Source organism: Lepidochelys olivacea, assembly GCF_965140295.1.
Source record: "Lepidochelys olivacea isolate rLepOli2 genome assembly, chromosome: 1".
Lineage (NCBI taxonomy): Eukaryota > Metazoa > Chordata > Testudines > Cheloniidae > Lepidochelys > Lepidochelys olivacea.
This window is the reverse complement of record NC_140411.1, coordinates 292,744,185-292,769,454: the sequence shown is the minus strand read 5'-3', so window position 1 is coordinate 292,769,454 and position 25,270 is coordinate 292,744,185. Positions and strand designations below refer to the sequence as shown.

General features: G+C 42.8%; 1 protein-coding gene across 1 annotated transcript in view; it reads right to left on the bottom strand.

Moving 5' to 3' along the window:
- The window catches only part of PPM1H (protein phosphatase, Mg2+/Mn2+ dependent 1H), a 213,877-nt gene that overhangs the window by 33,291 nt on the left and 155,316 nt on the right, over positions 1-25,270 (bottom strand). Inside the window, exons 5-6 of the mRNA XM_084617301.1 lie at positions 20,928-21,012; positions 7,514-7,632 (exon numbers count right to left, since the gene is read on the bottom strand). Coding sequence (XP_084473427.1) covers positions 7,514-7,632; positions 20,928-21,012 — 204 coding nt within the window. The remainder of the gene's footprint in view (positions 1-7,513; positions 7,633-20,927; positions 21,013-25,270) is intronic.

The following is a 25,270-nucleotide window of genomic DNA, read 5'->3' as shown; positions in this document are numbered from 1 at the left end:
TTTTATAGGGACAGTCCCAATTTGGGGAGCTTTTTCTTATATAGGCACCTATTACCCCTCACCCCATCCCAATTTTTTGCACTTGCTGTCTGGTCACCGTAGCTGTGCCGGAGTCTTTGGAACCGCAACGGGGAAAGGAGCAAAACGCTGGCAGCTCCTCCGGCGTGGCTCTACTGTCCCCAGCCCCACTCCCCCAGCCCTGTCCTCCGGTGGGGCTGCTGTACAGACCCCAGAGAGATGCAGCTCTCCTGGGAACCGCAGCAGGGAAAGGAGCAGAACGTGGGGCCACCAGGTGGCCCCAGATCGGCAGCTCCTCCAGTGCTGCTGTACCGCCCCCAGCCCTGTCCTCCGGTAGGGCTGCTGTACAGACAAAGGAGACCCTGCGTGGAAGGGCTGGCGGTGCTACAGCTGTGCAGGAGGAGCTGCCAATGTGGGGCTGCCTTCCCCACATTCTGCTCCGCCTGTGCCTTTCTGGTACGCCGTATCGGCTATAAATATCTTGCTGGTACAGCATACCAGACCGCATCGCCTACTTGCGCTGCTGAGTCCCTCCAATGAGATATCCAGTACAGACCTGAGAAAACAACCCAGTGGAAACAGTTAATGGCCCGTGGCATGGTTTCAAGGGGATACAGCTCAACACGTAACTTCACGAGCCACTTATGTTAAGCAAAAAGAAAGGACAGCAGTTTCAGACTTGTTCTGTTTGAAGTGATAACAAGGCTAGGGGCATCCCTTCAAGACAGGTTTGAGAGACAAAGCCAGACAGGTTTGAGAATACAAGCTGTTCTCAATACCCCCACTCTACTTCTCCCTAACCAACATTCCCAGCTCATACAGATACAAGTGGGGTTTTAATCCTTGAGCAACATATGCAGGAAACTGACTAGAAATGATCCCTTATTTACCTGTCTCTGGATAGAAGGGGAACAAAGGTTGGAACTAATTTTTTGAATAAAGGGTGTTCAAATCATTAATTTACAGGAACTGGTTCTCTATATAGTATATTTGATTACTGTCATGGAACCAGAATAATTAGCCACTTATTATCATGCCTTCAAAGGAGAGGAATGGTAGTTTAGTGTGGTTAAGGAACACAATCTCTGAAAATCAGGCAACTCAGACCCTGATCCAGAAAAGTATTTAAATATGTGCTTAAATTTAAGCACATGCTTATTTGCTTTTTCTGGACTAGAGCCTTGGTTAAGACCCTATATATGTATACAGGTGTCTGACTTTAAGCAGCCTTTGAAAACGTTAGCTATAATCACCTGATGCCTCAGTTTTCTCATCTGTCATCTTCATGTCATGAGGTTGAATGGGTGTGTACAAGTAAACTGAAAACCTAACCTGGAAGGTGCTAAAGAGGAGCAAAAAGTATTCAAAAAGCTTGTACAATGGAGTAGTGGTTGTGAGGGAGGGGAAGATGGCAGAAATAAGCAACCCAAACCCAAGATAGGTTTCAGAGTAACAGCCGTGTTAGTCTGTATTTGCAAAAAGAAAAGGAGTACTTGTGGCACCTTAGAGACTAACCAATTTATTTGAGCATGAGCTTTCGTGAGCTACAGCTCACTTCATCGGATGCATACCGTGGAAACTGCAGAAGACATTATATACACAGAGACCATGAAACAATACCTCCTCCCACCCCACTCTCCTGCTGGTAATAGCTTATCTAAAGTGATCATCAAGTTGGGCCATTTCCAGCAGAAATCCAGGTTTTCTCACCCTCCACCACCCCCCCCAAACTCACTCTCCTGCTATTACCTGCTGCTATTACCAGCAGGAGAGTGAGTTTGTGTGGGGGGGAGGGGGGGAGGTGGCGGAGGGTGAGAAAATCTGGATTTGTGCTGGAAATGGCCCAACTTGATGATCACTTTAGATAAGCTATTACCAGCAGCAGAGTGGGGTGGGAGGAGGTATTGTTTCATGGTCTCTGTGTATATAATGTCTTCTGCAGTTTCCACGGTATGCATCCGATGAAGTGAGCTGTAGCTCACGAAAGCTCATGCTCAAATAAATTGGTTAGTCTCTAAGGTGCCACAAGTACTCCTTTTCTTTTTCCAAACCAAAGAAAAGATTTTCACACTAAAAATATATTCGAGGACGTAAAATCCATTTTTACAGAGAACCCAGCAGAGAGGGGGTTTGTTGCACAAACTGTGGGGAACTGCTATGGCATCTCGCAACTCTTCTTTTCTCCTTTTGGTGCAGCGAAGACTATTACTTTTCTGTTTTGTCTTTGTTTTATCCTGCCCCAAAGACACTGGCTCAGTTCCTGCGGCATGTGTGCACTTGGGGAAAGCAGAGTCATTCATCACCGTCAGGAGATGTGCTGTACACAGCAGGTCAGGTCTCATCCCCCACTGTTCCTGCAGTTAGAGCTGCAAATCTTGAAAAGATGCAGAACATGCACATTGCAAACAACCATTTATCATTACAGAGCTGTGCTCCAGACAACCAGGCAATGAGCTGCCTCATCTACGCATGTGAAAGAACCATTCTCCAGTCCCTCTCCCGTTACAGGAGCTTTGCAAGTGGCTAATTTGCCTTGCCGTTTTCTCCCTCTTGCTCTGTTTGCTAGTAGCTCTAGATTACAGTTCCTGCTGCAAAAATAACATCCTACCCCCCTGTTCTCTAGAAAGGCCTAAAGCTGCCAAGGTTGCCATAATCATTAAATTATAAAAATGTAAGTTGCTGGGAGGAAATTAATACCAGGCACGACCAGGAAAAGGCTGCTTTCTTGTGAAGTAATTATGAAATTAAAATTTGATCTCTCCCTGGCAGTTCTACAAAGGATATGAGACTGAGGTCTAAGCACAGCAATACAGTCAGAATTTCAACAGAGGAAGCACGGAGGGTTCCATTAGACAAAAAAGCCCATAAAATACTAATAAAAAATATGAACTTTTTATTGTAAATTACATGAATTTGGCTAAAAGGTGTAATCAAGCGGGCGAAGATGCAGGATTTGCAGACTTCCAATTATGCTTTACAACTTGGAGTCAAGCTGTTAGGAAATGCAGCTTATCTGAATAAGACTAATAATGTTAAGTTAATTAGACCCACAGGCATTGACCAGCAGATAAATTCAGGCCTAAAAGAGGGACACTGCCACTTTAAATACTGCCTTGGGATCCGAGGAAAGCTAATGAGGAGTGTCAGTTGGGGCTGTTTTATTAGGTGGTTCTCTAGACGATAAAGCCTGAGGTTTCTGTAACAAGGCTTCTGTGCTTGATTCAATAAATCAATTTATATTAAACGGGGGTGCAGCGCCGGTGTCGGATTCATAAAGCACTCTGTGGCATTTCTCAATCTGCTTATCCACTTCTCTGGCAGGCTACCTGAATGTGCTGTCGGAGGACATTGAACAGAGCAATAAAAAATAGTACAGCATCCACCTTGACAATATTTGTTCAAATCAACTTGCGTGTTCCCAAACAAAACATGCACAATTAGCTCTTTGTGTGGGATTCTGGGTCCCTGTTAAGTGATTAATGAGCCCTTATTTTTGAGAGCTGGAGTCTGAGCTGCAGACGCCAATGCAGCCTGCACAATAAAAGCAAAGGTCATTCATCTTAAACAAAATTAAAAAAACAACTTTGCTTTAAACTCATTTTATCAGATGATCCGAGGCTGAAAGATCTTCCCTGTTAGAAAGAAAAGAGAGAGCACTAAATAGGTTGGCAGCATTCCAGGAGGGGGACAATATTGACCCTAGAGTAAAATGGGTTTTGTTTAGCGCTAGTCCTAGGATACCAGCCTTTTTGGTTTGGAATAAGTCGCACGCAGGGATCCCTCCCCAAAACGTGATGACCATTGGCAGCTAATCATATACAACAACCACAAAACCTCACAGACAGAGCAGATCTGGGAACAGCTGTACCATTAGGTACACAGAATGCTCAGATTCTGCTTATGACTTCTATTTGCTTTATTCCTAGTTTTTAATCCCTTACATGTAGTTGGGACTACAGCTGGTTGGAAACTTTTCAATAAAATGCAATTTCATCAAAGCCAAAATATTTTGCGGAGACATACTGGTTTTGACTACATTTTCACCAGGAAGGACTTTTTGTTCAAGGTTCTGGTCACTTCTGACACAAAAAATCTTTCTGACACAAAAAGCTCAGGTTTCAGTCTCAAACCAGCCATTTCAACACAATTCTGTTTTCGTGAAAACGTTCCAAAGGTTCAGGTTTTGTTCCCATACAGATTGAAAATAAATTCCGAAACCTCACAAGCTGCCATGAAATGGAACGTTGGCAGCTGCTAGACTTTATGGCCACAGGTGAAGAAACATCACTGGTGTATCTATTGTCTCATGGACAGCCCAGCAGGACATGTGGAAAGATACCAAACATGCCATCTTCATGACAAGGTTTAACTTTACCAGCCATAGGCCTGGGAACCCAGTACCACAGATCCAGCTGTGAGAAACTGTTCTTTCAATTTAGTAATACGGACGTCTGCCAGAAAATTGCAGCTTGAGATAGCTCAGAGGCATGTTCAGCAGGAGACAGAGCTCTTAAGATACATTGCCAGCTATAGTACATATCCTGTGATGGCTGCTCAACACAACGCCGAGGGGGGTGACTTGCATTAAGCTCCCACCTAAAGGCTATAGTGGAATTTTTGGCACAAAATCTGAACACACGAGCTAGAGAAAGGAGACAAGGTTGGGATGGGGAAGGGGTAAGGATTGGGGGAGAAGAGAAAGGGTTGGTCTCAAAGCAATTACAGGCAGCCTTAGACTAGTGTGAGGCAGTGCACATTGCTGGATCGGTGGCTGTCCTTATGCTATGAGGAAATTTGGCAGCTCTGCTACCACTGTGAGCTGCTGAAACAAAGCCAACGTGGAAACTTCACAGGGAAAAAAGAAAAAAGAAGTCCAACTGCATTATGACAGTCCCAGAGACAATAACCTTTTGTAATCCAAACAAGCTGGCCAAGCCAATCTATTGTTGAGCCTCTGAAAAGCTCCAGAGCACAGTAGAAGGAAAAAAAAAATCTTATAGCTTCTAATAGAAAACACTGAAAAAACGCCCTGAATTTTAAAATCAAGCACAGTTCCTTTTCCAAGGGAAAGCCTGGGGGTTATGTTTTACACCACTGGACTTTGTTAGTTTTCTTTGTATTCAATAATTAAGTGAGAGAGTGAGTGTTTCTCTTTCAAAAACCACCCACACATCTACTCACTTATGCGGGAGGTTCATTGATCAAAGATCTTGCCAATTAATTAATCCCTCCCCCGGCCCCTCTTTCTCTTCAAATTTGGCATGAAGAGGTCTAGTTTGGCTGTGGCTTAGTACACCAGGCTTTAGTGAGTCTTCTGGAGAAAGTAAGGAAATATATACTGGTTTAAACTTTATAATAGCTACCCTAACTCAAGGAGGGAAAGGGAGAAGTAAGCAACCTGAGGAGAGAAATCATCATCATGAAATAACAATCACTGAGCCTGTAGGTATGTTAGAAATCTAACATCTTAACCATATTTTTAGCCATTAAAAGGATTCCACATGTTTAACTCAGGGGCCTGTTTTATGAGCTAAACAGAAGACTCCTGCCTAGAAGATTATTACACAAGAACACACAGGTAGTGGGAAGCACAACTTCCTTGACCAAGCACATTTAAAACTGAAATGGCACCCTTATCTGATCAGCTAAGCTTCACAAGGACACAGCAGTCCCTTGACCATTGGATTGTTTTCAGCTCTGAAGTAGAGAAAGAGAGACCGCTGATACGCCAGCACTGGACTTAGTCTGAGAAAATGGCTACAAGATACTCAACTGCTGACCAACGACATCAGTACAAAAGTGGTCCCCCTTCTTTGCTCACATTTATAAATTCCGGGACTAGAGGGAAGATGATGTGGCATCATCTTCCACATGCATTTTTGTAGCTCTTTCCGCGCCCTTGTTCTTCAGCTGTCAGTCAGAGGTGAATATTTAGTCATGGTTTAAGACATGTTAACTAACAGGATTGTAAACTGTAGTGTAAACACTATGCAAATGTTTGTTCCAGGATATCTAGCCTAGCAACAGCTACCTGTATTCTACCTATGCTGAAATTTATAACCACGTTAAAACATGACTAAAAATTCAAGTCTGGACTTACCCTTAGACAAAGAGAACATCAAAAAAATGAGTACATGAGAGCTGACAGAGTTTACACGCCAGCGTTAATGGGAACATAGGACTGGATTAGATGGACCACAGATCTGATCTAATGTGGCAATTCCTGTCTCCAACAGGGGTCAATGCCAGATGTTTCAGAGGAAGATACAGGAAACCTCTTAATCCTTAGTAGCTAATCTTATGTCATGGGACAGGGGAACAGAACCTTCTGATATATCTTTTCTATACTATTCATTATTTGATATTTTTATCGTGTCCCCTCTTATTCATCTCCTTTTTTAAGCTATTTAAAAATACCATCCCCCCAGTCTCCTCATATGAATGTTGTTCCGTGCCTTTGATCATTAAGGAAGGGCAACAAGAAACACCTCCAATTCTGCAAAAGTTCTTTTTTAGCTGGGATGACCAGTGCTTCACATATTATATGCTGGCATTATAATATTATCTGTATTATTCACCATTCCATTCCTTATTCGTCCTGACATCATTTGCCATTTTGACCACAGCTGCAGAGCTCCATTGAGCAGTTCACAATGATGCCCAGGTTTTGCCTGAGTTGATACAGTTAATTTAGAACCCCATAAGGTGTTTGGGTAGTTGACATTTTTCCCTCCTGCGTGGATTACTTTTCATTTATCGACACTGAATTTCATTTGCCATTGTGTTGCCCATTCACCCAGCTTGTTTAGGTCTCTGAACTTCCTCCCATTATTCTCTGCTCCTGACTAACCTAAATGACTGTGTTATCTGCAAATCTCACTACCTCATTGCTCATTTCCCTTACCACAGAATTGATAAATATATTAAACAATGCGATAACTGTTACAGAATCTTGAGTCACCCTGCTGTTAACCCTTTGCCAAAAAGAAATTTGACCATTTATTCCTCTTCTTTGTTTCCCTTCTCCTAGCCAGTTTTTAATACTTTGCCCCTCACCCAATGACTACTTACCTTTTTTAGTAGCTTCTTGTGAGGGACCTTGTTCAAGTCCTTTTGAAAGTAATGGGGTATCTACCCTACAAGCATTTCAGTGGCACATTATTAAAGAGATCCTCAAGCATGTTAAAGAAAATGAATTTATGTTGAACCAGAGACTACAATATTTAAATAAAAGAATGATTTCAAACACATGAAAGAGCCTCATGATATGTCCTTTGAGGGTCTTGCCTCACTATAATTTCTCACACCAAGAATGAGCAAAGGTCATAACTGAGAACAATAATCTATGATTTATTTAAGATTTTGTTTTCTAAAAAGATCCCCTCTCAACACACACACGCACACTTCTGTTTTGATGTAGACAGATTTATGCTAATCAAGAATGCAAGCATGATATTTTTTCCTCTTTCAGTGCTCAGAAACGGCATGTTCTTACCAGCCAGTCATGTTAAAGTCCCTGTAGAGCATCCTCTTCCCAACTTCCTTACGCTGCACCCTCCTTGGAAACTCTAAATGTGTGAACTCGTTTCCCAGCAAGTGGGGCTGCATGAAAGCCTATGGGCAAAAAACCAGAAACCATGCTCATATCTTACAACAAAATTCATCTATGAGATAGTCTCCCCCCCATACACTTTTAAGTATTTTTTAATTTTTTTAAAAGATGTGATGTCTAACCTAGCAAACGGTATTCATACACATGAATAAAAATCTGACAGACTATTTGGTGGTTAGTGTAGAAAGCTAAATCAGATACCTCCATAATCAGCAGTGAGATCTCCAAGTCTTCTATTTTCTCCCACTTAATAAATACTAATACTTAGTACTTGGACAGCACATTTCATCCATTTATCTCAAGGCAGTTTGACAAGGTGGATAAGCATTATCATTAAGGCTAAGAGTCTGTCAAGGGTATTTTTAGTAAAAGACACAGACAGGTCATGGGCAATGAATAAAAATTCATAGATGCCCACGACCTGTCCCTGACTTTTAGTAAAAATACCCTGGGGAGGGCTGAGGGGGGACAAACAAAGTACAGCCGGGGCTTGCAGCTGCTCCCGCTGCTGCTCCTGTGGCAGGGGCTGACGGCTGCTGCTCCAGCCCCAGGGGGGCTGACCCAACCCCAGCTGCTGTTTTGGCGGCCCCCGGGGATGGCTGCTGGCCAGCTGTTCTGACAGCCACTGCTTCAGCAGCCCTGGGGCTGACAGCTGCTCCAGCCCTGCCCCAGAAGTAGTCACGGAGATCCCGGAAAGTCATGGAATCCGTGACTTCCGTGACAGAATCATAGCCTTAATTATCATCCCATTTTACAGCTGCAGAATCTGAGAGAGAGATTAAGACCCAAAGGCTCACAACAAGTCATTGGCAGAGCTGGGAAAGCAGCCCAGGCTCCTGCATTCAAGTTCAGCACCAGCAACAACCTAGTGTTACCTACATACAATGGTAGTCTTCAGTCAGCCAGCCAGCTCCCATTTTTGTAACATTTTTATTAATTGCTTTCCTTCTTCTAAGGGGCGGGGGGGGGGGGCAGGGGGAGGAAGGGGAGTAGTACTGACCCATTTCTCCTGCTAAACCTATACCCGTTCCTGACAAATTGTCTATAACAAAAACTCTGGGTTATACAATATTTTCTGTTATCATGAGTATATTTGGTCCTCCCAGAAGTGAATAATTATTCATGCTGGACAGATCCAAGCATAGTATGGGTAAACACATTTACTAGAGCTTGTCAGAAAATGGAATCCTCGCCCTGAAAGAAAATGTCAAGTTTTCAGCCACAAACTGAAATATTCCAGTCCTGCCTCACGGGAGTTGTAGTTTGGGTGCCTCATATTCCCATTCTCCTCTGTGTGCCCAGCTCCCTGGTCAAACAACATCTTTCCACATAATGCACCATGGTCTCAGTTCTTGGTGATGGGAGGCAGTGTATCATGGGAGATTAAATTCATCCAGTGACCCTGACCCATAGAAAAGAACTGGAGCATGAGGCGCCAGAAGTACAATTCTCATGCAGCACTGTGAATCAAAATATTTCAGAATCAAAATATTTCTGTTTTCTGCCAAAATATTTTGGGTTTTGGCTTTCACATGTTAAAACGGATTTTTTTTTGGTGTGGAAAGCGGACACTTTTCACAGAAAATTTAATTTAGTTAAAAAATAAATTTTCTGTGAAAAACAGGTTTGGTGAAATTTTTTTGGATCAGCCCTAATATCTACACAGAGCTGTGTAGATATTAGGGCTGCCAACATGCCTCATTTGTGCCCTGCTGCAATTCAGCTATAGAGATCCTGGGTCTCTCAATCAAAGAATGCTTTCTAATGTTACTAAAAGGTCTGGTGATTCTGTGATGGGGACTAACGTCGGACTAAACCATTCGTTTTCATTTGGGGCCTAGAAAGAAGTTACACCGAAATCCTCAGATGTGAAAAGTTAATCCATCTGAGCTCATGCACAACATTAACAGTTATGTTTCCCTTCTACATTTTACCATAAGCAGCAGCAAAAAGATAAATGAAAGAAAATATTTAAGGCTTATTTACATATGCATACAGGTGGGGTTTTTGCATTTACTGACAGTGAGCTCCTGCCTGAGACAAACTGAGCCAAATTAGCCAGGGATCACTGGGCCTAAGGTGGACAGACAAAAGCTGCATTTCCCTTTGCCTTCTGGAAATGCCCCTTTCCCCCCTGTTCAGCTGGTTAAGGGAATAAAATCTGCCTTATCTTCAGCAGCAGCTGCAGTCAGGGAAGATCAAATGAGTTGGCATTAGTTTCTAGCTATGACATAAATGTAGTACTCATGAAAAGTGAGCAGTTGGGAGTATCTGAAACCTTTACTGATCTACCCAATAGCTCTCATACAAATAGGTCAAAATAAAATATTTCCTCCATTTAAGGCATGAACTTGCTGAATTCAGTGGGAGCTGGATCAGGCTCAACACATCACCACTCTATCCTAAAGAAACCAATTGCTTCCATTCTTTTATCCAGATATCTTTTGAGAAAAAATCTCGAGCTTCACTGAAATGGAGTCAAGGCAGATGTTGCTCTGACTGGCTGACTAGATTGCAGTCTACTTTCAAGGCCCAACTTTCAATGGAGACCTTCTGCTCTTTGCTAGAACAAGAGTTCCAACAAATCCCTTCTCAACACAGGACAATATTACTTTATCTGCAAACTGTAGTTTTCAACAAAGTTCCCCTAAAATATTGTCCAAATGGGTCATGTAGATGGATCACTGTTCCCTGCTAAAAGAAATTATTGTAAGGTATTACTGATTTTTAAAAATGTCTAGTGAGATCAAACCTATAACATATCTTGGAAAGAGGTTTTCTGTACTTTTACTTTAGTATTTTAAATATCCAATATGTAAATTTATGTACAATCACTGCATTTAACTTTTTTTCTTTTATATTGAAAACTATACACGTCTAAAAGAGTTTGATGCAGTATATTGCAGTATAAAATCTATTTGGTAATTTTTGACAGCCAAGAGATGGGATAGAAATCTGGTTGCTAATTTTAATAGATAATTTTATATTTTACTGATGTCCTAAATAAATTCCAGAAACTCAGTGTTTTATTACAGTTTTTTCTGGGCTTTTCCACTATTCACTCTTTTTTCATCTGCCATGTTGAAAAAAATGAAGTCAATAATCAGTTTAGAACATTGTTGATTTCAGTTTTTGTAAAAAAATACATGGATTATCTTGAGCACATAATTACAAATCCAGGCCACTTAAAGCTTAGTGTTCTCTGCCTTTAAAACAGGCAGCACTATTTAACACACAAAAACAAAAACACCCTACCACCAGTGGAGTTTCCCCCCTTAGATTATCAAATTGCCTGTTTTACTGTATAGACAACTCCAAAAGAAACTAAATCCATAAGGCTTTTAGCAACGTTTTTTCTTGGAAAAATAAGAATTTCCCTTATTGCAAAGGGAAAGTGATTGTGAGAGACTGTGTTTCATAAAGATTTGCTCAGATGGAAAGTCTAAGGTCACACGTGAAATAAGATTAATAAAGCTGGCAGAGCTACCAGTGGACTGCTAATGTTCAAATAAGATTTCTCTTCCGCAGCCTACCCTCAACGTTTGATTTACAATCTAAGAATCTTAACTTGATTCTAGTATTTTTGACGTCAGTAAAACAGAGAAGAAGAGGGGGAATTTGGAAGCTGCTGGTGTCTGAATGTGAGCTGAATTCTTATGTGAAGAAACATTTCTTTTGCAGTTATTCTTGATGTTTCCCTGGTAATTCTATCAAGTGATAAGAATGTGCCACTATAACACACAGGATTGACTCCTTTCAGACTGACTTATTGAGAACTGTTCCCTATTTACTACAAGGTGTGGCTCTTTGCCTTCCCCCTGGTGACAGATTGTGCCTTGCAACAGAAAGAAAATAAATACAAAACAAAAATCTTCAACATCTGCAGATCTTTAAAAGGAGATCCACAAGCTGATACAAAGAAATCTCTTTAATCAATCAACAAAAGCAAAATGTGAATCAATTCTAACAACGTTTAGATAGTGGTTAGACACCACGTTTGTCAGTGATTTTGCATATACTCAATCTAGGTTTAAAAGAATGCTAAGGGAAAAATATAGTTCACAGAAAAAATGTTACTTAGCCTTAAAGCAAAAACAACGAACCTTGGTGAATATCAAATACTTTACTTTCTGTATCCTTACCAGGCTAGTTAAGAAGGCTTCACTCTACTATTCTGGTTTTAGGGTACAGAAAATATTTTCCACCATTTTGGTCTTTCAACAGTTATTACTGTCTACTTTGGCACAAATCTACAGTATTCTGTATTATATGCTTTTGGGAGTCAGCCATTTTATGGTTGTCTATATTACAAGTTCAGCATTAGTTATGTTCTTTTAACAGTTAGCCATGTAGAAAGGAACCCACTCATGGAAATATGAGTCACTTTTCTTTCAACAGGCTGGTTTCCCCATTTCCTTTTTATTAAAATTGATCTGGAAAGCAAATGTGAAAACTAAGTTAACTCACATTTATGTACCAATATCCCAACAAATTAGGCTGTAGAGAGCATTTGTGTGCCTTACAATTCTCTTTGCGAAGTCCTTTAATATTGATTACTTCACTCAGGCTATCCTACAATGTATCATTCTGTGACATCCAATATCAGAAGTCTCTAAGGTGCCACAAGTACTCCTTTTCTTTTTGCGAATACAGACTAACATGGCTGTTACTCTGAAACCTGTCAGAAGTTTCATTGCAACTCATGGTACTATTAGGGTTGCCATTTTCACCCATACATACAGCCAAACCTCAAGGTATAGCACTATTCCTTTAATACAAGGACAATTATCATTGTGCCTTTTTCTCAAGCACTACATTTGAGTTCATGACCCCACACTTAAACTGGAAAAGGTTAAGTGTGATACATCCAGGAGAGGTATCAACCACACTGGTCAGTTACTCTAGGGCTGGATCCATATTCAAAGCCAAATAACAGGAAATCTAAATAGGGGAAAACATTAGAAAAAGAAAACAGTCTCCAGGATCAGAAATATAGGGGCAGATCCTTGGTGGAGAGTTGTAGTTTCCCTTTATATAGAAAAGTTTCCAACTGGTGGAGAACTGACACTGGCTGTCTCCAGCACCAGACGAGCACAAAAAGTGGCCTATAGCCACCTTTGCCCCTCCTTCTGCCCAGTGCGCCAAGGAGAGCTCTGGTGCATCTGCAGATTTGGATCTAAGGTGAATGTGTAAAGAAACACAAGAGTAAGAAATTTTTGACAAAATGCGTATTTTGGAAGTAAACTGTACTACCATTAACCAACACTCATTGTTAGGAAGTTGAAAGGAGCCCCCCGGCAAACCATACAAAATATTTCCATGTACCAGGTAATATTTTGTAAACTAATCTTTCAGACAGAGAAGTATCTATTTAAAAGAATTACATGAGGGGAAGGACGGTCTTGTAGCTAAGGCACTAGACATACTTGGGAGATCTGGGTTCAATTCCCAGCTCCAGCACAGCATTCTTGTGTATTGTAGAGCAAGTCATGTAATGTCTCAGAGCCTCAGTTCCCCACCTGTAAAATGGAATAGCAATAATTCCTTCTGCCCGCTCATGGTCTTTCTAGACTGCAACCTTTCTGAAGCAGGAACCCTGCCTCGAATGGCATACGGACAATATTTACGCTGACTGTAATGCAAATGATGATGTTGTACCTATCTGCAAAAGTCAATATTAACAGAAGTTTCCAAAGTGAATACATAGAGAATATATGTTGCAAAAATGCACTAAATGGAAAAATCTAGAATGATTCATATTAAAAGTCTCTTCAGAAGTTAAAAGGGAAATTGACTGGGGCAATCTCCACAGATATATTTTTTGCCAGCCCAAATGCTGAAGTCTTAGAAAACTTCAGAAGGCAACAAATCAGTGCACAGTCAGTATCTGGTTGGATTTTGTTATCTTTTTCTCAGCATGTTAGCAAGGGAAGCACCATGATTTTCTTCCAGAGTGCCTCAGGGATCATAGTGAAAAGGTTGTCACAAATGCCGAGTCCCACAACTTCAAAGCAAAAGGACAACACTTCGTAGGCTGCAGAAGCCTGTCTGAAGAAGGGCCTACGACATGAATGGAACCTATTTGGGAGCAAGAAGACAACAAGTGGTGTGAATCTGGAGAGAGAAGGGAATGCATGTAACATTTGTATATCTTTTGCTAAATTATCTGTGTCTTAAGGTGTCATATCTTTAAGAGGAGATGCCTGCTAGGAGGGGATCTGTAATGCCAAGAAGTTTCTAGATCATTGACAGAGCAGATTACTTCTGCTGCAAACATCCATATGGAATCAGTGAGAGGAATCCAGGGGCTGCATTCAGTTAAACGCAGGTTGCATTTGAATGTACACTTTTCTCCTAAAGAAGTAAGACTCTAGGTGAGGCTAGTCCTTACTAGATAGTTGGGGTGAGAGTGACTCAATGAATGGAAGCCCAAGTGCTCCTTGGAGCTGCTAAGCTATAGGTCCATGCTCATGGATATTGTAGGACAGGCCATACTAAAAACTACGCTATAATTTGGGCTGGTCAGAAAATCTTTTGTCTAATAGTTTTTCTGCATTGTTAAACTAGCTCTAGTTGCAACAATGAGCTGTGCCACTTTCTTCTCTATTTCTGGAGGACACAAGACTGGAGTGGGTTTATAGTTCATTTGAGCTAAAACACATATTATGAGAAGGAAGATTACATTGTCACTAACAACTGCAGAGTGAAATATTTATGTTAAAATGACCAGAATGTGCATTTCTTCCTGTTGTCCGGTATGCATGAGAGAGGGAACTGGGAAACTATATTTAAACTGGAAGCTAGAGACTTGCATCCAAACAAATCCAAAGTAAATACCCGTAAGACAAGGAAGTGCAGTGAATATTGGTTTCCCGAGATGTAAGGATGAAAAGAGACAGGTGATGGCCTGGAAAGATAAGGAGGATGACCAGGAATCTCAGATGGTTTAGATACATTATAAACCAAGCATTTGAACTTTTGGAACTGGATGCTTATTCAAGCTAAATAAGAAAACTTGGGGTTCTTTTGAGGTTTGCCCTAATTGGCACTAATTTTCCAAGTGCCTCAAAGTACTGTTAGATGGCTATATATATATATTTTTTTAATTACACTGAAGTAAAAGTGTTACCTTTTGAACGTTTGAAATTGTCTCTAATTTTGTTTCATGCTCTTGCTGTCTTGCCTGTATTTCATTTGAACATGATACCCGTGGCCCAGGCACATTTGCTACATATACAAATGAAATAAACAAAAAAAGGTAAAGAAAATTCAAGGGGAAACAGCAGAAGTGTTTTTCAAATCAGCTGCTGTTTTCAAATATAAGCCAGAAAGGACATCAAAAGAGCAAAATCCCTTGTAGGCAATGCTTTACCTCTTATTTCCTAGAGAAGTGCCAGGCTCCCAAGATACTACAGATTCCCTTTATTTTACAGGAAAACAAATTATTTTAAATATAACTAAGCATTAATATTTATTAGGGCTGCTTTGTATTTGGTTCTCTGAATATGAATACATCCCAAAGAAGTTCTTTCCTCTGAAATTTTCAGACTCAAGCAATGAACTGGAATAGGAATTAAATCTGCACAGAACAACAAAAAGGCATTTCTTCCAAAAAACAGTTTTTTAAAATCCCAACAACCTTGCATCTCTACCCCTCCAAATACTGTGACAGTTGGACCAGGCTGAACATAAAAGGTATTTTAGGAACAGCAGAAGACCATCAGGCCTTGACTTGCCCAGTTAATAATGAGACTGCATTAACTTTAACTTGAACTTTTGAGAGGCAAACCAAAACACTGGTTTGTAGCAGGTAAGAAATCTATTTGCAGTGCCACTTTTTATGATCTCATATGTGATTGTGACAAGGTGCTGGCTAGGAAACCCTGAGCCAGCCCTCTGTCACACCAGCTCCATTCAGGAAAGGGAAATTGGAGGTGGCAGAGTAACCCCAGACCTAAGTGGCAAATGGGGAACAGCTGCCGGCCTTGTTAGCCAGCGGCTACATAAACGCTGGCAGGAAGGAAGCCAGGGGGACAGGAAAGGGAGGAACCAGGGAGTTAGAGGCTGCTCCCCCTGCTAGTTGCAGAAGGCAACAGTCCCTGAGGCTGTAAGCCTAATGCTGTCTGTAGCTACAAGGTGGTGGGAACTTCTACTGTAAATAAAGAGCACAGCTGACTGCACCAAAGCAGAGGTCTATGGCTGGTTTGTGGGTGCAGCAGGGGTAGAAGCTAGAGGAGCCAACCTGTGCCCAGTTACATGTGCGGGCTTGTCCGGGACCCTGAGCCAACGGACGTGGTTGGTGGCCCGGAGATTGAGGAGACCCTGCAATGGCTCGTAAAACAGCAGGAGCAGATGCAGAAGGCCCTGCAAGCCTTCCAGCAGTCCCACAAGGCTGAGAGACCGGCCTTGCTAACCTGTCAGAAAGAACAGCAGAAAAACCTACCAGACTTTATAAGAGAGCAGGCCAGCATGCAGCAGCAACTCCTGCCACGAATGGTGAGTCCCGCAGTAGGGAATAGCACCCGGCCGCTGGGCTTGGGACTCTGTAAAATGGGCCTGGCAGATGATCTGGATGCATTTCTTGGTACATTTGAGAGGGTAGCCATGGGTGCTGGATGGGATAGGGCAACCTATCCCATCCAGGGAGCAGTGACCATGAGTTGGTTGAGTTCAGGATCCTGACACAGGGAAGAAAGGTAAGCAGCAGGATACGGACCCTGGACTTCAGGAAAGCAGACTTCGACTCCCTCAGGGAACGGATGGGTAGGATCCCCTGGGGGGCTAACATGAAGGGGAAAGGTGTCCAGGAGAGCTGGCTGTATTTCAAGGAATCCCTGTTGAGGTTACAGGGACAAACCATCCCGATGTGTCGAAAGAATAGTAAATATGGCAGGTGACCAGCTTGGCTTAACGGTGAAATCCTAGCGGATCTTAAACATAAAAAAGAAGCTTACAAGAAGTGGAAGGTTGGACATATGACCAGGGAAGAGTATAAAAATATTGCTCGGGCACGTAGGAATGAAATCAGGAGGGCCAAATCGCACCTGGAGCTGCAGCTAGCGAGAGATGTTAAGAGTAACAAGAAAGGTTTCTTCAGGTATGTTGGCAACAAGAAGAAAGCCAAGGAAAGCGTGGGCCCCTTAATGAATGAGGGAGGCAACCTAGTGACAGAGGATGTGGAAAAAGCTAATGTACTCAATGCTTTTTTTGCCTCTGTCTTCACGAACAAGGTCAGCTCGCAGACTGCTGCGCTGGGCATCACAACATGGGGAATAGATGGCCAGCCCTCTGTGGAGAAAGAGGTGGTTAGGGACTATTTAGAAAAGCTGGACATGCACAAGTCCATGGGGCCGGACGAGTTGCATCCGAGAGTGCTAAAGGAACTGGCGGCTGTGATTGCAGAGCCATTGGCCATTATTTTTGAAAACTCGTGGCGAATGGGGAAGTCCCGGATGACTGGAAAAAGGCTAATGTAGTGCCCATCTTTAAAAAAGGGAAGAAGGAGGATCCTGGGAACTACAGGCCGGTCAGCCTCACTTCAGTCCCCGGAAAAATCATGGAGCAGGTCCTCAAAGAATCAATCCTGAAGCACTTAGAGGAGAGGAAAGTGATCAGGAACAGTCAGCATGGATTCACCAAGGGAAGGTCATGCCTGACTAATCTAATCGCCTTCTATGATGAGATTACTGGTTCTGTGGATGAAGGGAAAGCAGTGGATGTATTGTTTCTTGACTTTAGCAAAGCTTTTGACACGGTCTCCCACAGTATTCTTGTCAGCAAGTTAAAGTAGTACGGACTGGATGAATGCACTATAAGGTGGGTAGAAAGTTGGCTAGATTGTCGGGCTCAACGGGTAGTGATCAATGGCTCCATGTCTAGTTGGCAGCCGGTGTCAAGTGGAGTGCCCCAGGGGTCGGTCCTGGGGCCGGTTTTGTTCAATATCTTCATAAATGATCTGGAAGATGGTGTGGATTGCACTCTCAGCAAATTTGCGGATGATACTAAACTGGGAGGAGTGGTAGATACGCTGGAGGGCACGGATAGGATACAGAGGGACCTAGACAAATTGGAGGATTGGGCCAAAAGAAATCTGATGAGGTTCAATAAGGATAAGTGCAGGGTCCTGCACTTAGGACGGAAGAACCCAATGCACAGCTACAGACTAGGGACCGAATGGCTAGGCAGCAGTTCTGCGGAAAAGGACCTAGGGGTGACAGTGGACGAGAAGCTGGATATGAGTCAGCAGTGGGCCCTTGTTGCCCAAGAAGGCCAATGGCATTTTGGGATGTATAAATAGGGGCATAGCGAGCAGATCGAGCGACGTGATTGTCCCCCTCTATTCGACATTGGTGAGGCCTCATCTGGAGTACTGTGTCCAGTTTTGGGCCCCACACTACAAGAAGGATGTGGATAAATTGGAAAGAGTCCAGCAAAGGGCAACAAAAATGATTAGGGGTCTGGAACACATGACTTATGAGGAGAGGCTGAGGGAACTGGGATTGTTTAGTCTGCAGAAGAGAAGAATGAGGGGGGATTTGATAGGTGCTTTCAACTACCTGAGAGGTGGTTCCAGAGAGGACGGTTCTAGACTATTCTCAGTGGTAGAAGAGGACAGGACAAGGAGTAATGGTCTCAAGTTGCAGTGGGGGAGGTTTAGGTTGGATATTAGGAAAAACTTTTTCACTAGGAGGGTGGTGAAACACTGGAATGCGTTGCCTCGGGAGGTGGTGGAATCTCCTTTCTTAGAAGTTTTTAAGGTCAGGCTTGACAAAGCCCTGGCTGGGATGATTTAATTGGGGATTGGTCCTGCTTTTGATCAGGGGGTTGGACTAGATGACCTCCTGAGGTCCCTTCCAACCCTGATATTCTATGATTCTATGAACCTGGGCCCTATGGCTGGCTCCCTACCTGGTGGGAGAAGCTCAAGTGGCCTACATAGCCTTGAGTGAGGAACAAGCCCAGAACTATGAGACGGTGAGGGCGGCCACTCTAGACTGGGCCTGTTGGAGAATAAATACTGCCAAAAGTTCTGGTCGGCCCGATGGATGGGTGGGTGCTGTGCTGCCCCGGGCATTTGCCCAGAGACGGATGGACTAGGCCACCTGCTGGCTGAGGCCCGAGACACAAACGGTGGGGGAGATAATGGATGCCCATATCTTAGAGCAATTGCTACAGGGCCGCCCCGAGAATATCCGAGTCTGGGTCAGGTGACATCAGCCAAGTACAGTCGATAAAGCAGTCAAGCTGATTGAGGAGAACACGGAAGCAGACGTTCCCTGAAGGGAGAGCTGATCCTATAAAGGACAGAGAGTTGAGGAAGAAACTGAGGGAACCCCTTCCTGGGAAAGGCCCTGAGGGGAAGAAGGAACCCTGAGAAGCTCCCAGTAGAGCTGGTGTGATTGTTTGCTGGCAGTGCAGGCGGCCAGGACATAAAAAGGGGGACTGCCCAGATATGGAATGTGGGTGGGCCAAATTTTGTGGCTGGACTAGTGCTAGAGAGTGGACAAGGGGGCAGAGACTGTCCACCATCCTAATGAGGGGGAGAGGAAACCCCATAGGGGCCTGGTGGATACAGCTTCAGCCCCCTCACTCATCCAGAGGGGGCTGATAAAACTTCACTGGATAATTCCAGGTACACAGCTGGCCCTGGAGTGTATCCACAGGGCAAGAGATACTGCCTGATGACCCAGGTGGCCCTAGAAGTGCAGGGAAGCTTTAAATGGAAGCGGGTCGGGGTAGTAGAGGGGTTACCATAGTACATTGTGTTAGGTATGGACTGGGGTCCTCCCCCGGAGGGGAAAGGAAAGGTTCCCCGAAGAAGGGGCGGGGACCCCTGGACTGAGAAGCCCCAGGGAGGAAGAGAAGCACAGTTCTCGGGGTAGCAACCATGAGAACCCTAGACAAGTGAGCCCGAATAGGGTAGATCGAGGGGAAGGAGGTGCGGGGGAGATGGCCAGCCCAAGCCCCATTAGAGGGAGAAAAGGGGCAACTGGAGCTCCCCACAACGCAGCTCCCAGGAGAAGAAATGGGGACCCTGCTTGGTGGCTTGGGAGGGCCCGGGATGTCCAACAGGAGGTTGGGATTTGCCTTGACCCCCTACCAGAAGAAAAGGGGATAAAGGTGAAGGGATGCCTGCTGGGGTGCGATTGGTGTGAGGACCCATGGGTGGCAGCACAGCTATGGGGACATCCATCCATCCGACCAGTGTATTTTTGTGGGTGGGGAATGAAGGAACCTCCAGGAGATGACACCCGTGATTGCCTGAAAGAGGGGAAGAGGCTTCCCCGGATGAACCCCACTGGATGGGGGTGGAGAGGCCGAGGAAGGACTAACCTGGTGGCTCATAAGGGGGAAGGTGTGTGACAAGGTGCTGGCTAGGATACCCTGAACCAGCCCTCTGTCACGCCAGCTCCAATCAGTGAAGGGGAATTGGAGCTGGCGGAGTAAGCCCAGGCCTAAGTGGCAAATGGGGAACAGCTGCCGGCCTCGTTAGCCAGGGGCTACATAAAGGCTGTCAGGAAGTAAGCCAGGGGCAGAGGAAAGGGAGGAGCCAGGGAGTTAGACGCTGCTCTCCCCTTACGGCTGCACAAGCTAGCAGTCCCTGAGGCTGTAAGCCTGATGCTGTCTGTAGCTACAAGGTGGTGGGAACTTCTACTGTAAATAAAGAGCACGGGTGATAGCACCAAAGCAGAGTTCTATGGCTGGTTTGAGAGCACAGCAGGGGCAGAAGCTAGAGGGGCCCACCAGTGCCCTGTTACAGTCATACAGCAATCAATGGGCTCAACTGTTAGTTTTAATGGTGTAAAAATTAAATGGCAGTTTGAGTCAGAAAGAAGTAAAAATATATTTGGTTATTTGTGACATGGCTTAAGGCTAACAGTGCTTTGCACATAAACCATCCTGTGTCATCAGCTAATCATTGGCTGTAGGGGGTCCGGCTGCCCTGAGCCAACTAGTAAAGCATCCATCCCTCCCAATCCACAGTTATTCACACCGAGTAAGACCACCCACACTGAATGAAACCACCTCTATGGTGGACCCAGCCTGGGTAAGAGATCTCTGTCAGCCAGGCTAATAAAACACAGGAAAACAATATGCACCACCGTCTGTCTCAGACACAAATGTCAAGCTGCTACATTAAATACCATTGCACAGTAAATACTGGGAGGGAGTGAAGTACCCTACTCAGTGTGCTCAGAGATGTGCTATAGTAAAATGTTACCTAACAATCTTGTGACCACATGGCAGAGCAACATTCAGTAGCAGCAGCAGCTAGTACAATCCTCAGGTCTCTTACCAGATATTGTAGTCGCTGACGCTCAGTCTCAGGAGTGAATTCTGAAGACATTGGAATAACTTCTTTGTTCCTGATTATTATGGCCCTGCAATTGTCATCAAACATTGTCAGTAGAGACTACAGAAAATACTGGGACATGTGTAGTAACATTCTAACTAACATTTGCTGGGTCTTATTCTGCTTGGACCAGAGCAAGACAAAAAAAAACAGTCTTCCCCCCTGGCCAACTCTTGCCCCATTTTATTTTTGGTGGAACAGCAAAACAGTAGATTTGCTTATGTCAAATTCACCTCATTCTTAGAGCTCAGAAAAATCAGGCACCCAAACAAGTAGGACAGGAGTTATTTCAACCCAAGTTGACAGGGTACATTCTTATTTGTTACAGCCAGACGCCCAGAGGAGATACTGCAGAATTACCGATTGCAGAACCACCCTTTGCAGGCTTTAATCCCAGTAGGGGCTGACACGTTCCAACCTGCTGGCTTCAGATGACTCATGAAAGCCACTTTCCAGTTATTCATTGGTCGTATGTCATATCAGAACATTTCCATTCTCGCAGCAAATGGAAATGGCAAAGCAAATCCTGTTTAACACAAATCTAACTAGCTACCTGCCAGAGGAAGACAGGTAACGGGATGGCTATAGATCATCTGGCAGATTTCACACACATTTCTGCAAATAGCACAGAGAAAAGAAAATTCTACCAAACAATGAATATATTTCTGTCATCTCTATAAAATATCTGTATAAAATAAAATGCCACATTTGTCCCTTGTGTAACTGTTTCAGCCAATGGGACATACACCATGGAAGAATTTGGTCCATAATGTTTCTACTGTATTTATTGTTCATGTATCCATTCTGATAATAGAATTTTATTCTCATACTTTTTTTTATTATTTATTCAGCCCCTTAAGTGGTGCACTCATGGTGCTTTATACAGTGGTTAGAGAAGACATACATGTTCCCAAAAGATTTTGTAATCTTTAAATCTGCCCATCTAGATTAGAGTATTTTAAAATTGGAACACTTGGTGCTGTATTGATTTTCCTCCTTTTTTGCCATTACATTATGCATACATAAGTTACTGTTATTTGAATTCAAGTCTTTACAGTTCTAACATCATATTAATCCCTCCTTCTATGATCCTTTATGCCCTTTTTACTTATGCTATTCAAATCTTAATTCCTTTGATAATTTGATCCGTTTGTTGACTGCTACCCTACATTGGGTATCCTAATGGCACTGAAAAGCCATCAAAAGTATATTGTATACACCAACACTTTGATGAACCTTAAATGGAGATTCAAAAAACAGACCGTCCTTGGAAAACACCCCTTAAAGCGCTGCTTTTCACAATTAGGTCTATGGCATAACTACAATACATCACGTCCCCATGAGTCATTTCATGCTATATTGGGTGAATGTAACCTCCAAATCACTAGCTAATATGCAAATATAGCAATGATGTATTGAAACGATGGAAGGGGCAAATGGGCTGGGTGGGATTGTAGGGGTTATGTGGAAATGAACAGGAACGCATGGAGAGGTTGAATCTGTGTTGCAGAGAATGCAGAAATGCGGGGCTTCAGCTGCAAGGGGTCTGTAAGGGGTGGAAAATGGGGGGGGGAAATAGTTTTGACAGAGACTATGAGCTTATTGCTCTTGTTTTTTCTGAATTCCACATGCAAATGATGCTACAGGTTTATTAGTGGAAGTTAGAGGGGAAAACATAGAAACCCACCCTACAGCATCACATTTACTTCATGAAAGCTAAGAATACCATTGCTACTAATATCAGAAATTCCATTTATTTTCTGTGTGGGGAGGGATTCCCCTAGTGGTAATAATTCAATCATTTTAAAATGGGGAGAACACTGGGGAGAAATTTTGGCAGAATCTTTTTCTAAATATAGTTTAAACTAGTGATGGGTCTGCCTGTCATCTCCCCCCCCGACACCCCCATTCCAGTCCGGTAAAAATGACTTGGTGGAAGTCACAATTAGGCTTCGCAGTATGCCCAGAAGTTCAACACCTTCATTTGCAAAACCGAAATAAGAACAGCACTGACTGTTTTGTGTGCGTGCAGCTTTGCTTTATTTTTTGCTAATGGTTAATTTAATGTGGCTTTGAAACAGAGACAACTGCTCAAATACATTAGCCAGTTTTCATAACCCTTTCATCTGTAATTTGACTCATGAGTATCGGTTTGACACAGTTTGAAGGGTCTAGGGTTTCAGTATGTTGATAAATAGTCTGTATTGAGCCATGCTAGAATAATCAAAAGACATTAACAGAATTTATCTTAAAAGAATGAATCAGAAAGATTCTATGGATCCTAAATTTGGTCTAAAGGAGCTATTGTTAAAGTCAATGGAAGCATCACACACATCAATACTATTGTTAGACTATTAACTTATGAGTTCTACTGTTTTTTAAAAAAAACCTGCCATTTAAGAGGAGATCTATAGCAAAACACATTTTAGGGCTCAGGTCCTGGAAGACACTGGAATATTTCCTATTTAAGTTTGATGGCTGTCTCATGCATGTATCTGAGGGCAGAATTGAGCCCTAAGGGACTAATGTTGCGCACACAGAATGAAATTTTAAGGTAGGAAAGCCAGGGCGTTTCATGCGCCTAGCTTGTTTTGACTAGATATTACAGCCATATGGTGTGAAACAGTCCAGCCCAGCATGAGAACCTTGAAACAATCAAAGCAAAAATGCTTCTAGGATGGTACAGAGCCTAAGTCCTGAATTCCCTTGAATTTTATTCACATTAAATACAAAAATCTAGAATTTATCTTAACATGTGAGAGAGAGATGCAACTGCACATAAGAATAAAATGGCTTGGACTGAGGGACTAGATAGCTCAAGAGATTAGAAATGGGACAGTCAGGCTTTCACTTCTAGGTCATCGGCTTGAATTCAGCTCAGATCAATAGTAGTACTCAATATCCCATTACCACTCTCGCAAGCTATCCAGTACTCAGTCCAAGCCATTTAACAGTTACATGTCACTGAAGGTTGTTACTTTCAGTCCACATCATAGATGCTGGCACCACAACTGGCAAGCTTGTTGGCGATCTCACCAAGGAAGCTAAGGATTAAATTTCTGGTCCAGTACTCATTGAAGAAGAGGGGAATCTTTCCAATAAATCCAAAGGATACTGGATCAGTCCTAATTGGGCATGGAGACTGAAGTACCCCGCCATGACCCCTGAAGTACTGATGCTGCCTAAACAGAGTCTGTTCTGTGGACAAGGCCCTCAGTCTCCAGTACGATCAACATCAGTACTATGGTCACTTTAAAAATGACTTGATTTAAGGGAGCAATTTTGTTGACTAATGTGGGAACTAAGAACATTAAAATAACTATTTTGAAAAGTATAAAATACACATTTCTACAGTGCTGGGGGAACTCAGCTTTTAACTTCATATTTCACATACCAGCAATGCCATGTTATACCATTATTGCTTTCATCACACATGAAGGATGTGTGTGTGAATGTGTGTAATAAAGCACAATGACTTCTGGAAGTGCTAGCTCCCAGAGTATTGTGGGATTGTGGCTATGTGATTTTATACTAGAATTGCAACTGTCTGAATACTTATGTTTTGGAGGCTGTCCTAGAAGCAAGCCTCTTTAAGGGAATAGCTAGATAGAAAACTACTGGATTTGGAGAAGCTATTGTTTCCACAGCCCATCTGGTTCGCCATATTTAATGCTGACATTTTAATTTTAACTACACTAGTGAAACATTATAGTACAGCCAGAGGGCGAGGTTGCTATATGAGGCTCGGTGATTCATGTTTGTATGGAATGATTATGTCAACACTAACAGAATATTCCTTGATGACAAGGTTACTTCAGATCCATAGCAATCATTAATTTATATCAGCTATGAAGAAATTAAAAAAAGCACTTACTGCAGGAAATGAAATAAGAAGTGTCAAATACCTTAGGCCCCAAATTGTATTTACTTTTAAAGTTCACTTCTCTTCCAGCTTATTGGCTTTGTGCTGTTCCCCGCCCAGAAAAAAAACCACTTCATCCCAGAGCAATTAAATAAATGGAACAAAAACATTCATATATTTTAAGGGAAGTGGGATCATTAGATCACTATTAGACTCCTTTATTATACAAACCATAGAATTTCATCCAGTTACACCTGTATTGAGCCCAATAACTTGTATTCTTAGCATAGACCCTACATAAATAATACTGTGAAATTCCACCATGTGCTTTTCACAGCATGTCTACATGGATTTTACAAATACGGACAGATAGTTTTAATAGCTAGAGCTGGTAGAAATAGACAGAAAAATATGTATTTAAGAA